This window comes from Pterocles gutturalis, unplaced genomic scaffold (genome assembly GCF_000699245.1).
Source record: "Pterocles gutturalis isolate BGI_N339 unplaced genomic scaffold, ASM69924v1 scaffold7396, whole genome shotgun sequence".
Taxonomy (NCBI): Eukaryota; Metazoa; Chordata; class Aves; order Pterocliformes; family Pteroclidae; genus Pterocles; species Pterocles gutturalis.
Genome location: NW_010097732.1, coordinates 33384 through 49691, shown reverse-complemented (window position 1 = coordinate 49691; position 16308 = coordinate 33384). Strand labels below are relative to the sequence as shown.

Genomic DNA, 16308 nt, shown 5'->3' with positions numbered 1-16308 from the left:
ACTCCAGCTGTTTCAGTAGTCTTACTACTAAAATACATGCCTATTTCTAAGTTAGAATTGGTCTAGTTTCTTCTCACAGCCATTGGATCTTATTATACCCTTGTCTGCTGGCTTGAAGAGTCTACTACCAAAATTATGCTCCCTTCAGAGGTACTGTGATCAAGTCACTCAACTGTCCCAAACTTCGAGGTCTTCCACGGTAAAGCATATTTTGACTGTAGCAGAATACAGTTACTCTTCTCAGACACTCCAAGCATGGATTTAATTGCAGAGTCATAAAGCATGGCTTGCTCATAGTGATAGTATTTAACTTCAGTGTTAATTTGTCATTCTTCTGTAGCCCTATCCTTTTTCTCAGGAGGGAAAGAAAAAGCCCTCTCCTTTGATAGCTTGCATTCAGGCTCTCTTAATCTATGCCACAAATGACTTGTGGCTGGCTGGTGCTTTATATAGCTCCTACGAGTTTGCCTCAACCTACATCACGGTTTGGCTGCCTAAAGCCAAGGGAAGTACTTACGCAAATTTTGGTGACAGTACTGTACAGGTTGTGGAAAAAGATGGGCTTGAGATGCTTCAAATGGTGCTTCATGGTAGGCCTAAACAGAAAAGTAACCAAGTTCAGTGAAGGTAGCACTAATTAACACCATCATGAAAGAAGAAGTGCCAGTTCACTCTCTAAACGGGAACATGGCTCTTGTAACAGATAAAAAACTGATAGCACTATTCTTTTAAGCAGGCAAAATTTCCGTTGAGAGTATAACCACTGAAATGCCACTTCACAGCAGTAACATCCATGAGAGTTTTGCTTGCAAAAGGAATACCTGATTAGGTACCAAATCAGTTCTGTTCCTTAGCCACCAGAAGTCATACAAAATAACAATGGGAATTCAGTAGACAGTAGCAAAAACAATTCATAATTTATACCACTAGCATGGCCTACACCTTAATCTGGCTGTATATAGCACTAAGGTAGAGGACTGGCATTTAAAGGGCAAACCCCCTTCGTGCCATGCAATGTCAGTGTGCAAGACCCACAGACTGTGTCAGTCACAGGCCACTGGGGAGGTCAGAGGATGGGAAAACCGCGGTGCAGCTCCTGCCCCAGGAGTGATGTGAAGAGCTGCTGGGCAGTCGCAGAGCAGCCAGCCACACTTGCCCTGTGCTCACCGTGCGTGCATTTGGATGTGCTCATGGCTCTTGGGAAAACCACCCCGCAGCCCCGTTGACAAGAAATGTTGTCAGTAAATAAAAAATGTTAAAGTAAAAACGTTTCTAGGATGGTTAATGAGCTACGGAACAAAGTTATGTGGGAATTTACCCCTCCCTCACAGTGTTAAGGAGATAATGCAGTAAGTATTTTGTAACTTTTTCCATCAGGAACACTTTGCAATCATAGAAGAGTTTTTCTGTAATGGAAATTTGGACTTTGTTTAAACACAAGCTGTAAGCTGATGAAGTTTTTTCTTTTTTTTATCAAGTCTTAAATTTGTGGGATTGAACACACAGAACTATCCTTCTACTTCTCTTGCTTACTTAGATCCCTATGTGAAGATCCATCTGATGCAGAACGGTAAGAGGCTGAAGAAGAAAAAGACTACAATTAAAAAGAACACTCTGAATCCCTACTACAACGAGTCTTTCAGCTTTGAAGTACCATTCGAGCAAATTCAGGTAATGTTGAACAGTGGTTTGTCTTCCCTCTGCATTCCATTTCTCAGCCCTTATAAATATTTAACAAGAATCTTGTTAATTATCACGTGTGCATGCCTTCATTAGCACCTAGGTGCCAGCCCTGTGCTACATTAGATGAGTGTGACTGCTTCAAGAGGGAAATGATAAAATGCACAGTACTTAGGAAGCTTTGATTCATCAGTGAGAAATGGATAACTGACATTTTCTCTTAACAGAAATGGATTCTGAAAAAAAATCCACAGGGAGACAGTGAAGGAATGTGCCAGCAGAAGAAGTATAGGGGTAAAAGAAAAGGCATATATAGCAATTTTTCCCAAATTATTTGAAATAATAAATTGGTGTCATCAGTCCCATTTTTGTTCCCTGTGCATTTATCAGTCCTGTTTGTTCAGAGTACTGCAGCATCCCTCTTAAGCAAAACACATAATTCAGTCAGGTTTCTTCAGTTATTGACCACACCATGAAAACTTTTTTTGGTGATTCCTATGGTCCTTGGAAAAAGACGTGAGGGGTCAGTACTGCAGTTTTCTTGGCACCTCAGGGTAGCTCCAGCAGTTGTCCATGTGCTACTCCTGGAGAGTTCAGTGCCTAAAATTAGGGACCTCGGAAGTCAGCACAGTGAGCTGGAAGTCACCTACATTAGCAGTGGAAAATACCAGGGCAAGGCATCAGGTCATTTTTTTCAGGGACTCACCTACCTTTGGGCTACTGGGAGGCAAATCATCTCTCATTCATGAGAGTAAGATTTAATGTCTTCTGATATTAACTAACCTTTTCTCACAAGGTCTTCTTAACCATCTCAGGAGGCATGTGGGAAACCCACATCCAATTCACTCCCCTACCTAAGTGAATTTGAACCTGTATCTACAAGGTCTTAAACAAGTACCTTGTTTCCTGTGCCTATGACTTGTGTTGGGAGTGCAACATCATTTCTGCATAAATAATAAGTATATGATTGGCCATGGAAAATAAGATCACCTCATAGCTGGGTGGTTTGCTTGGAAAGTGACAGGCTTTGGTCTCTGGTCTGAGCTAGGTAATGTAATAAAGATCGGTTGGTACAGGCCTCCTCCATTTCTGTTCAGCCTTTCCCATCTGTATTAAACTGTTTTGTTCTTCTGCTCACTTGTTAGAGTATTCATTGGCAGGGCAAGATGTAGTGGTTTAAATATCCTCAGGAGAGAAAAGAACTGCACTTTGACTTCCAACCCTCCCCACGAAGCTCGGTGACCATGGAGATGTTAAGCAAGACCCTAGCTTTTCTGGTTGGAGCTGAGGGTGGAAAGTGTACTTTCAGGGGCCTCCCAGTCTGGGAATACATCCTTTTGTGGCTTGTAACAGAGGTCTAGGTAGGAGTTAGGTGCCTTGCTGCTATGAGGATTTACATAGCTTGGGCCAAAATTGGAGGGAGAACACGTTGCCAGGGAAAACTCCAAGGCAACAGGGACACACACAGACCTCTTGATTAGACAAGAGCATGGTGGCGGTTTTGAGATTCTGTGTCTTGGATTTTGATAGGAACTGTACTGGAGAGAAGCCCAGGAGCCAAGGCCTGCATTTCAGCTAAAGCTGTGTGCTTGGTTTTTATTGACTTGGTACCGACAAAGATAATGAAACTAGACAAGGTGAGGCACTAGGAATAGTGACTTGGATGCATGACTAGCCTGTTTAGGAGTTTCTTCATGCCCCACAGCATGTACAGGTGTCCGTGGACCCTAGGAATCCAAAAGTGGGAAACCCAGTGGGGCCTAATTCCCATTGATTTTAATGAAAGCTGGTCTGTGTGCTTACAAAAAATCTCATAACAAGCATCAAAGACCCACAGGCAAAAAAGCCCCACAACAAACACATCGAGCCTCTCTGGCAATTTAGGCAATGAATGTCTTGATTTCCAAATAGGGACAGGACTGGGGAACCAGAATGGGCACGTCCAGTCTGAGCTTTGCCATGGTTAGGTACGTTCTGTTGGCACTTGGCCATTTTGACCTCTAATCCTAAATCAGTTTTGTAAGGTGGATATAGGCCCTTTAAAAAGTATTGCGGTTTAGCAGTTTAATATTTTGTGATTTTTTATACGTTTATTAGAATGACTTTATAGCTATTTACTTCAGTATATAGCCTCAATTTAAAATCTGTAATTATGGACTTTGGTCATATGCCAATAATGTGCTTTGGGTTAGTTATAAAAGACTATATTCGGAGGTGATTTCATTATAGTTATTGAAGTGATTTAATCATTAGCAAAGCACATTTTAAATGTTATTTAGACCTAATATAGTAAGAATCACTGTGACTTTGGGGTAATTAATATAAAAGTCACTAAGCACACTTTTACAATCAAATTAAAAAAATAATGGTTCTACAAGTTTCATGATGGTTAGAGAGCGAAGACAAGGGAGATCATGGAGGGTAAGCAGCTCAATAGCAGCACACCTATGTAATTTTAAATGGGCCAAACATTAACGTTTTCAGCAATTTAATAGTGAGTATGGATTCCAGCTCTCAAGGGAAAGAAAGTAATGTCTTGAAAGGTAATGGGAGGACATCACTTGGAAGTCGTATCTTGTTGCTACAGGCAGATCAAGCATGTGTTTTGCTGTTTTCAAGACTGATTGCTTCCATAGGAAGCAATGTCTCCAGGCACTTTCAGTCTAAAGACTGCCTAGTCACAATGAAGAAACTGCTAATCCAGGTGTGGTGCTTTCTGCTAGCACCTGTTGGGTTTTGCAGTGCAGCTGCTCCTTTAATATATGGTACAAAGGCAAAGAGATGTTCACATTTCTCTGTAGGTTTAAGCCAGTGACCATGAGGTGAAAATCATCTCAGAGTTAATCATTTCAGATAGCTGTTCTTACATCTTTATAGAACAAAGAAAAGGGTCTTTTGTTTGCAGTGCTCATTCTTGTTCTACATTGACACAAAAAAAGAAAAAAAACACAATAGTAACTAGCCCCCAAGCTTCTAGGTACAGCAGGCAACTTTTTTTTGTACTGTAAAGTAACAATCTCATGCTTACTTTTTATATCTGTGATTGTACCATGCATCTAAAACATAAATGTTCATTTAGGGAGGTATCATCAACATTAAGAGTGCGTATATTGCAAATAGCAACACTGAAACATCATTTTGGCATCTAGAAATATTTGCTTCAGGATATTGCCTTTTATCGTGAGTGCTCTGGAGAGAGAGAGTCTTGAATTTGATGTACACTTTTGTCATTGGCAACTATATAAATACTTTAGTGCCTGTTGAAATTATCTCTTTCTCTGGCTCAGTGAATTGTACAATCTTGAATGGGAATGGACTCTATAAAATAGACCTCGTGAGCCTGGTCTTGCATATCTGCTTAAAACTGTCAGTTACTTGTAAAAGACAATCCTATTACAAGCACAGAAATTAATCATTCTAGTAAGAAATGCAGATTGTACATATATTTAAAGCTTTACATTTAAAAACTTGATGCTTGAGAATAAAAGATCCTTCTCTAAGAAATGTGTTTCATCGCATTTCTTCCTCCAGTTCAGGAAATTCGCACTGGAATAAGGGGTTGTGTGTATTTATCATGGGATAGAAAGGAATCAGGAACTATGTTCATCTTTAAAAATAAAGCTCCCTGAGGAGAAGCGTTTACAGTTTAGTAAAATCAGCCCAAGGCTGTTAACATCTTAGGTGCTGTTGGGGAAGAACACCACTCCACTGAAGGGAATAGCTGTTTGTGCTCTTTCAACAAACATTAATGACCTGATGGGAAGGAATGCAGGCATGTGCACACAAACACATACGCAAATGCCTGGCTTGAACATCACCTCCAAGCGTGCCCCAGTCTAAGTGAATGGAAAATTGTCTATGAGCTGTGACAGATGAGCTCGTGCAGATTTAGTGGGAATAGTTGAAACTTCTTTGCCAGAGGTCACTGTTCCTACAGCAGAAGTGACACTCCAACACTGGCTCAGTCACAGGCAGCACCGGTGTGTCAGCCCTGAAACAGTGGGGTTTATACTTCTTTCCAGCTCCCCTGAGCATGCAGCCGGTTTTCTTGACTCTTATATAAATTTATACAGTGCACACAGTTTATACATACTTAGTTGTGTGCACACACTCAGACACAGATGAGTCCACCTGAATATATGTATATAGCAACTGTAAGGCCTACCTTCTGAATGTGTCAGAAAATAACTGATTAGCATGCTGCATGGATGGTAAGAGTTGTTTAAAAGCAGAAAAGGAATTAACAGAATAGCGTACAACATTGCAAACATTAACTTGGGGTAGAGCCATTTCTGAATTTTACCTAATTTTACATATTTACTTAAACAATGATGATGTTTGTTGTTGCAAATTGCACTACTTTTGATTTAGCTTACCTTAAGATCTTACTTTCAGCCCTACGGGCTTCTAGCAGTCTGATTCTTCAATAACAACAAAAAAATAATCCATGGGTTGTTAATCAGTAAAAGGAAAAAATCAACCTCGATTCCCACATGAAGCTCTCAATAAAAAGGGGCAAATTCAAGTTAGCAGGGAGGTGTTGATCTTAATTTAATTTGGAAGGCTCGCAAGAAGCAAAGAGAAAAGTTTGAATTTGCTTCTCACTGGGGGAATCTGCTCTGGCTGTCACACACTTACCCCCTTCGTGTATATGGAGTCTCCTTTCTCATTGTTTGTCTGGAGATACTTATCCCTGCCCACCTTCCCCTTGCTGTCACGCTCACTGGTCTTTCTCTGTCTCATTGTAGAAAGTGCAAATTGTTGTGACTGTTTTGGACTATGACAAGATTGGCAAGAACGATGCCATCGGCAAAGTCTTTGTGGGCTACAACAGCACCGGAGCGGAGCTGCGGCATTGGTCAGACATGTTGGCCAACCCTCGGCGGCCCATTGCACAGTGGCACACCTTACAGCCCGAGGAGGAGGTAGATGCCATGCTGGCAGTCAAGAAATAAATTAAATTAAATTAAATTATGAAGAAGAAAAAGAAGAAGAAGCCTTTCTGCATTTGCCCACATAGTGCTCTTTAGCCAGTATCTGTAAATACCTCAGTAATATGGGTCCTTTCATTTCCAGCCATGTGTTCCTGACACAGATCAGTTGTACTTTTAAATTCCCATTTTAATTTGCACAAATTTAAATGTAGAGAGCCCTCTAAAGGCACTTCATTTCACCATTGCCCCCCCCAGATCTACTCTTCTTTTAAGCAATATGATGTGTAGATAGAGCATGACAGAAATTATTTATTGTATCACACAGTTGTATATATACACCAGTATGCTGAGAATTTATTTCTAGTTTGTGTATTTGTATGTTGTAAGCGTTTCCTAATCTGTGTATATCTAGATGTTTTTAATAAGATGTTCTATTTTAAATTATGTAAATTGACTGAGATATAGGAGAGCTGATAATATATTATAGGGTAACTATTGTATCGTCTGCATTCCAGAAAAAAAAATTCCAACTTTTAAGGCACTAGTAGTGTTACACTGACATCTTAAAGGACAACTTAAATCTGAGCTTTCAACTGGATCATCCTAATAACATGCTATGCGTCCACAGTGAATCTTGGAGGGGCAAATCCAATTGGGTAGACTTCTTTCACAGGCAACTTAGCATGATCTGAGCAGCTCCATGGCTGACCTCAAGGAGATGTAGCCAGAAGCCAGGATCGAATTTTTTTGTATATATTCCAAAGCAACATGTAACAGACTGAAATGGCTTTAGATTGAAAGTTGAGGAAGCAGTTCCATAGGAGGCAACGATTTCATCTAACACACAAAGTAAGAACATTGCAGAGGTTGTGCAGGGAGGGGGGATGGGATGGGGAAAACGCAGCAGTAGCTAAATGCTGCCATGAAAACAAGAGTAGCTCTCCATTATCACCTTTATACAAAATTTGCATACTGTGAATTCCATCAACAATTTCACATTATAATGAGTTTGCACATTAGACTTTGTAACAAAATATTTTATTATACTAACTCAGATTAGAAGGAATGCAGAATATTTTTTAGACACAGCCGTGTGAGTTTATTATACAAAATAGTTTCATGGTAAACAGACAGTATTGTAATCCCATCAGAAGATGACAAAATTTAGCCATAGTTCTAAATGCACTTCAAAGTAAGCCAAAAGAGAACAGCTAGTGACCTTTTATATACTATTTATACTTAAGTTTTAATTTGTCCTTTAAAAAAAAAAAGTGAAAACAAAGAACAAGTTCTAGAAAACTGAAGCAACCTCTTCTGTATACTAGATGCTCGTTTCAGGAGGAGTTTTTAAATGTTTTCAATGTTATTATGTAGTAAATGGCACTATTAGGAAGCTATTAGTCATTCCATAAGAGTCTTGAAAGACTGCTCTGTGTATCACTGTGACTGCCGTGTGTGCTTAGAAATGTAGTTTTCTCAGTGGATAGCAATCAATTTATTCCGTAGTGATATTGTAATAATACTGCCATTCCCTTCTACTGTACTGCCGAAGGAATGCATAGCACAAGCAGTTCTAGTTATTACGGACCAATTTAGAACTGGAGAGCTATGCAGGGGACAAGGATGCTATATTGAATGGGTTGACCACGCAGCATTTTGTCAAGCCCTGTGCAATACTCCACATTTCCAACCTCCCTCGCCCTCACTCCCCACCGCTTTACTGTAGATAGTCATCTTACGGCTAGCCAGCATGTCATCTCAGCTTGCACCATCTCATCAAGTCATTTAGGGCATCATTCTATCTTGTGTACTGTCCTTTGAGGCCCCTCGCTTATCTTTCCAAGCTGTGAATATATTTATAATTATTTGAAGAGTTCATTATTTTCAGCAATGCAAACTACCCCAGAAATGTGGAAATGCTATACCTTTTGGAGGGAGGCATGAGAATTAACCATTACTGTTCTTATTAGTTGTATCTAACTGAAATTAGTGAAAACAAAGTACAAAGATGAATAGAATCAGAGAACTGTGCACTGAAAACTAAATTCCGCAGCCTCCCTCAAGGCTCTGCTTCTGGGAGAGGTGTGACAGTCTAAGAGGTCAGTGCAGGGATGGCCAAGTACCAGCGTTTTCAGTACGTTGGGGTTAAATGAAGCAGCAAAGAAGTGGGAGGAGAATAAAAGTCTGGATCTCTCCCCACCTCCAAAAGTGAGAGTAGCAAGACCCATTTTCTTTCTTTTTTACATGAAACACGGAAAAAACACAAGTGAGACATTTTCTGATAGAAACAGGCACATACATGCAAAGCATCAAGCTGGAATACTTTAAAATCTTAACCTTCAGGACCAAACCCCACCAAAGAGAAGAAGTAGACAGTCAGCTTTCCAGCATAAGAGCTTCATGGTCTCCAACTTTCAGTTGTTCATTCAGGATAGCTGCAGGTTCAAACCGCCAGGACTGACTCATTGTGTTAAGGTATTCTTAATGCTTTCTCTTCCTACACTGCCAGACAGAACGTCACCATAGAACTGGTTTGTAAGGTACGATGATTCTCAGAGACTGAACCTGCCATGTGACCAAGATGACATTTTCATCCTCAAAGAAGCCACATGTACCTTTCTGACAAAGCTGTGTGAAGTATTAGAATCTGATGCTGTAGAAAGATCCTAGTTGCCTTTGTGTATATTTACTGCCTGCTTGAGTGTTTCTCTGTGTGGGTTTTCTCTGTATCTTGTAGAAATGTTTGGGGTGTTTTATCCTGCCATATCGCTCGTGGCCCGCGAGCTGACAACTTTAGCCGTATTTTACCTTCATTTTTGATGAGGTGGTTTATATTTTGTTTCACTTTGTGTAGTGACTTCCCACAGTAGAGTTTTCCAATTGTCGTTAAAATAACATACATATTACACAGATATTCAATAAAAATGTTTTATTTCCTGTTGATGTTCCAGTGTTTCTCTTTTCATCTATAATTTTGGAAGGACATTTCAGACTAGGACCTTAGCACAATCATAAACTTTGAAGTATTGCAAGTGTAATAGAATGGCACTTTTCAAGGGGCTGTGAAAAGCTGTTCTCATCAGTGTGGCCCACAGTAAGATGGTCATAGCCAGCACTGCTCCAGTAGATTAATTCTCCACCTCTATTGCAGATGAAGGACTGTTACCCTGTTTTCCCAAGGAATCTGATAATTTACCTCCAAAAAACATAATTCTTTATCAAAACATGGACTAGTTTCTATACCACGACAGAAACTCCTAGTAGTTACCTACATATCAGTACTGTTCAAGCCAAGTGTGTTAGAGCCATGGTTGAAGTTTTCATTTGGGGTGAGATGGTATATTGTAACCTACATTCAAGAGCTACTTCTAAGCTGGCCATAAAGTCAAGCCTCTTGTAGACTAAAGATCATTAAATAAGAGCTTAAAGTGTATAGGGTGGGGGAGGGTGAAGGTGTGGGTGGAAGTGAATTCACAAATGAGTGGATTAAGTACCTGAGCCTATGAGGAGAAATAGCTCAACCGCGCCCCCCCCCCCTCCCCAAAAAAAAAAAAAAATCACAACAAAAAGACCCCCTAGAAACACCAAACTTGTAGCCACGCTTCTTTTATGTACCCCTCGCCCTTGCTTTTTCCCCAGTCTGAAAAGAAATATGCCCATTCCTTTCAGGAACCACACTGCAGTAATTACTGATATGCACCAGTTAACCACAGCTGTTTAACACAAGGCCTTACTAAGAGTTAGAGCTTTTCAGGGTTGACCCTTTTGCCTATTCCCACAGCTCAGAAAGTGCCCTCTTTTCTCCAAGCTATTTCTTTTTTTATGCTGTCTAGAGTCAGTGAGCACCAAGTGGACTGATGCCACTCTCAGCACGAGAGAGTAGGACAATATTTCCTGGTGAAGCAGGTGACTTGGAGAGCAGTTACTTTTCCAAAACTGTGAGCAAATGGAGTCTGTGTCTGTGGCTTTACAGATCTGCTGTGAGGTGATGCCTGCTTGGGCTGCAGGAGCTGAAGTAACACTCTTGTGGTGCAATGTGGCTCCCCATAGATACAGAGAGGTACCACATTATGGAAGTTCGAGATGATGCTGCTCCCTTCTTCACCAACTAAGCTGTTGCATGATCAAGCACGTACATCCCTAAGAGGAGCAGTTTGCTTAAGAGCAGACCCAAATCTATCAAAGTCAATAAATAAAACACTTTAAGCCAAGTTCTTCATGGATCAGCCATTTTTTGCAGATCTTGAGAACACCAAAATGACATCTTTGTCAAACAAAAACAGTTCTTCCAACAGGGCTAATCAGTTAAAGCCAGTCATTACAACTAATGTAAGGAAAAATGCTCCATATAATAGCTGTTATACTAAGTGGGGAAAGCAGCAAAAAATACCAATTTTATTCAGCTCATTTAACCCCTAATCAACTGTCAAGAAAAACATTCTTCCCAACTGACAGACTGTTACCAAAGCAAAGGATCTACGTCTCTCGATCACTTTTCACATCATGAGTCAATGAAAGTTAATTGCCTGTTAGTTATGCAAAGCAAGAATTAGAACATTATATTTTCTGATTACTCTAACAGTCAGTTCCCTTATTTATTTATGCATTAGCATTTTCACTCCAGGCTGCTGGTTCCGTTTCTTATACACATGCTATCCTGCTTTTCAGAACATACATCTACCAAATTCATGTCTTTGTTTTCAGTGCCAGTTCAGACACCATTGTTCATCCAGGCATTAAAGATATGAAAAAGGGTTTTTCTATACATATGACAAGAATTTTTACCCAGTCTTGGTTACATTTACTTTATATGCAGTAAATTTCAGTTCTGTTTAATATCTTTATCAACAATCTGGACAAGGAGATCGAGTGCACCCCCAGTAAGTCTGCAGATGACACCATGTTGGGTGACAGTGTTGACCTGCCTGAGGGATCCCTCTACAGAGGGATCTGGACAGGGTGGATCAATGGGCTGAGGCCAATTGTATGAGATTCAACAAGGCTGAGTGCCAGGTCCTGCACTTGAGTCTCAACAACCCCATGCAACGCTAGAGGCTTGGGGAAGAGTGGCTAGAAAGCTGCCCAGCAGAAAAGGACCTACGGGTCATGGTCGACAGCTGGCTGAATATGAGCCGGCAGTGTGCCCAGGTGGCCAAGAAGGCCAAGAGCATCCTGGCTTGTATCAGAAACAGTGTGGCCAGCAGGACTAGGGGAGCAATTGTGTTCCTGTACTCAGCACTGTTGAGGCCGCACCTTGAATCCTGTGTTCAGTTTTGGGCCCCGCACCACAAGAAAGATATTGAGGTGCTGGAGCAGGTCCAGAGAAGGGCAACAAAGCTGGTGAATGGTCAAGAGCACAAGTCTTATGAGGAGTGGCTGAGGGAACTGGGGTTGTTTAGCCTCCAGAAAACAGGGCTGAGGGGAGACCCTTAGTACTCTCTCCAACTACCTGAAAGGAAGTTGTGGCGAGGTGGGTGTCAGTCTCTGCACCCAAGTAACAAGCGATAGGGCAAGAGAAAAGGGCCTCCATTTGCACTAAGGGAGGTTTAGATTCAGACAAAGGAAAAATTTCTTCACTGAAGGGGTTATCAAGCATTGGAACAGGCTGCCCAGGGAAGTGGTTGAGTCACCATCCCTGGAAGTATTTAAAAGATGTGTAGCTGTGGTGCTCAGGGACCTGGCTTAGTGGCAGGCTTGCTAGTGTTAGGTTAATGGTTGGACTTGACGATTTTAAAGATCCTTTCCAACCTAAATGATTCTAAATGGTTTTGTATTCAATATAGAGAATACTTTTAATATTGCCCAAAAAGTAGTTCCAAAAGTATGTGACAAACTAGTACAAAGAAGAATTTTAACTCTATGTGGTACTTTGTGACTGACACTTGCAGCAATATTTTCAGACACAAGAGCCACACAAAGAGATTTATTTCAAGATTATGCTGTATTCAACATAAGAAAAGAAAGTTCTACAAACTAGGGAATGATCTAGACATCCTTAATGGAGCTTATGAAAAGGCCAAATAGGTTGGGGAAGTGAAAACAGTTCTTCCAGCCTTTTGGGGTGAAGGTGGAGGGAGCAGGTAGTATAGTCTTTTTGTTCCATGTAGTAACATACTGAGATTTTGAATGGCTATTTAGACCAAAAAAAACCAATCCAAAACAAAAGACACTCATCTTCTGACAGAACCAGTCTCATCAGTTTGATAGCTCACATTTAATTTCAGTCAACCATTTCATATCTTTGTACACTCTCTTATTACTTACAACAAGGAAAGCACACAGTAGGTGATGCTGTCATATTATACATCAGAAAGAGCCAAATCAGTTTTTCTCATAAACAAAAGACCGATGCACAAAAGTGGCAAAATATTCTCTGCTCTGCTAATCAAGATTATCCCATGATCCTGCATAAACCTCCTTAATTTTGCTGGCATTTTCCCAGAGCCCAGGGACAGTTGTGTCCTTGTATTTATTGTATGAACATACTTGTACCTCTAGCATAGAAGACTTCATGATTCTTTCCTAAGAAGAAGAAGCAGCAGCAGCACCCACTGGCACCAAGAGGTTGTTCCAAAACTCTGACGTGGATCTGTCATTGGAGAGTTCCAGATTGGGCTTAGGCTATATTTGTCTTCTCCCTTGGACCATTCACCAGGAGGAGGATCTATGGCTGTAAATCCTGATTGAAAGCCTGACAGGTTGGAACCTGGTAATTCAACACTGAAGTCAGTTATTTCACACTTAGTCAGAAACGTTATCATCCACTCATTCTGGTGAAAGACAGACTCGGAGGCTCAGTAACTTGCTTCCCACTCAAGACATTTTTCTTCGTGAAACTGGCAATATTATTAAACCAGGTTTTTTTGGACATAGTTTCTGTGACATTCACAGAGTCAAACAGCTTTCCTATATTTTCTTTCTTTCAAATACAATGTTGCCTCTATTGTTTAAGAATTTCTAAACCGACCCTTCAAAGTTATTAATAAGCAGCTAAATTGTTTAATTGGCTTTAACTCCTTGCTTCATCAAACTTCTTAGAGTTTCACTCACTCCTCTCCAACCATACATCATGATCTGACACTGATTGACACACAAAAGCCCTGATAGGAGGCTATCAAGTAAAAATTAAGTAATCAGAGTGACTGATAGAGTCCTTTTCCAGGATTAAATGAAGATTAAATGGTCACATTTCAACATAGTGTGAGTTAAGGGTGGGGTGCTAAGAGGGTCATTGTTGCAGATGAATATTTATTACTGATCTAGAAAACAGACTAATGAGTTGACAAAATTTATCTGTGGTGTAAAATTGTCTCAGCTGGAACAGATCTAAATTATGAGGCCATCTCTAATTTCATATATTGAGAATCAAGTACGCAGACAGGCACTTCAAAACAAATGCTATTGATCACCCAAATATTCTGGAGAGATTTGCAAAGATGTCTGTAAAGATGATCTCAAATGAGAAGAGAAGGTAGGAGAGCTGGTCAAGCCATTAAGGAAAATAAAGGCAGAACCTCTTTTTTTGCACAGGAATTGCTGAGAGAAAAACAGATTTGTCTTCTCAGTAACTTAATGAAAGCTTAAGAGGAAGTGGAAGTACACAAAGGATGTTCAAATTACTATCCTCATATACATATTTAGACTTCATATATGTCATTTGGAATATGTTTATATTGACCTATATATTTGGAATATATTTATATGACCTACTTCACACATCCACAGAATATGTCTATGTGTCCCAGCACAGCACTGTGTACAGATGCCAGGATGCTTCCTGACTTCGGTAAGGGCATTTCTCCATTACAGTGACTACTGCCACTGAGACATAGCAGCATGCTCCATGCAAATGTCTCAAAGTGTTTTTCAAAGTTCAAACTAAGCCTTGAAATATACCTACTGGAAAAGTGGAAAATACTATCCTGTTAAAAGCTGTCATATGATCTAGTATAGAGTAAAAAGCTCTTCATGGCAGCTGAATCAGGTAAGGCTTTGTAGCTCAAATACAGGGTAAAAAAGGGAACTGGAAGAGTCCTTGGCAGGAAGAAGTGAAAAGTAAATCTAAAAAGATGCAATCCTGAGGGAAACATAAGACATTTTTGGAGACTATATAAATGAACAGAAAAATAAACGTGGGGCAAACTAATATGTATCCTAGCCATAGACTTCTACTATTCTAGAGAAAAGGTATCTAGCTATAGATTTGTACCAGAGCAAAGATGAGTCCTATCTAGGCCACATACTGGCTTGTGTTTGAGCCTTCCATGTCTCCAGAATAAAAACCTGAGAAGATTCAGGTTATCATTGTTGCTTTGCTCCATGCTTCCAAAAAGCACCTTTTTCCCCACACAAAGAATTACATCTCCCACTCCAGCCCTGTCACGAGGAGAATTGGTTAATGTTCTCTCACTCCTTGGATTTAACACAAACAAATAGCTCCCTGAAAAGTTTGAGCACCGTGACCATAATTAAATCTGCAGTAATTAGTAATGCAACAACAGCAAGCAAGAAAAGCAAGCAAGCTTCTCCCGCTGACATTTTTTAAAGCACAGATAACACAGAGGAATAAATTGGCAAAAAATGCAGGAAGAAAAAAAATCCCTTTTAGATCAGGAGACCAAATCTTTGTCTCTTGCCCTAGTGCCCCAGCCCACATGGTCTTACCTGTTGTTTTTTTTTCCCCATGTCACTGTTACATCAATAGAGCCACCGGATTTCTTCTAACTAAACTTTTGATCCTATGTTTGCTACTGTTTATGTTGCATTTACTGTGTTCCCTAATTCAGCTGAGGACAAGTTGTTCTGTTGTTGGTTCTTCTCATGCTTCACTTGCTCTATTTCTGCTTAGCTGACTTTCCTTTCTGAAGTTTTTCAACCACTCTGCAACAACTGGTGCCTAAAAATCTCTTAGGAACATGGGTTCAATGAAAAACATGAGTTGCAAAAGCCTTTGCAACCAGTTAATACTTGTTTGAGAGTATAAGTTACAAAGATGCTACAGTGTTTAATTGCTTCCCACAATATAATACCTTTCTGTACATGTGCAGTGTAAAGTATATTTTTTTCATGATTGTATTCTACTAGCAATGGTGAGTCATACCAGCACTTCAAAGAAGTGGAGTAGCACTTTTGATGGGAAGAAATGTGATGGACTGGGAGACACCAAGGTTTTTTTTTTCCCCTGCACCAGAAGTTCTAAATCAGTTCCCACCACGACCTTCATCATCTCAAGTGCCTTCATCAAATCTCCAGAAACCTTTTCACTAAGAGTGAACTCTCTCTCTCTGCCTAGCACCATAATGCAAGCCCATTTCATTTTAACCAAGGTAGATGAACAATCAATATGAACAGCACATCAGCCTCGACCAGTCTCCTCCCAGCCTGGTTTGAAGTTGGCAGCACAAATACTTCTCCTCTGATCACACACGCTAAAAGGACTATTTCTACTTGAGCCAACTTAGGCAGGTTTGACTCATGTTCTCTCTTTAAGGCATCTCACAGGGAGCAAACTTCTGGTGGCACCACTATCTCATGTCTCCTTCCAGTTTTCTGAAAAGGCAAAGTTTACATGATACAGAGTAGACAGCAAACATTAAACAGAATGACAATACAGGTGAAATAAAAGTAAACTTCACTGGAATCTAGATTTTAAAATGCATTGAAAGAATAAGCAAGTTAAAAGCATTAACTATCG

General features: G+C 40.2%; 1 protein-coding gene across 1 annotated transcript in view; it reads left to right on the top strand.

Moving 5' to 3' along the window:
* SYT1 (synaptotagmin I) overlaps nt 1–9557 on the top strand; it is a gene marked incomplete at its 5' end in the record, with an annotated part of 80029 nt that extends 70472 nt beyond the window's left edge. The window contains 2 exons of the mRNA XM_010085730.1: nt 1538–1671; nt 6429–9557. Of these exons, the coding sequence (XP_010084032.1) occupies nt 1538–1671; nt 6429–6635 (341 nt within the window). The remainder of the gene's footprint in view (nt 1–1537; nt 1672–6428) is intronic.
* Between the last annotated feature and the right edge of the window lie 6751 nt (nt 9558–16308).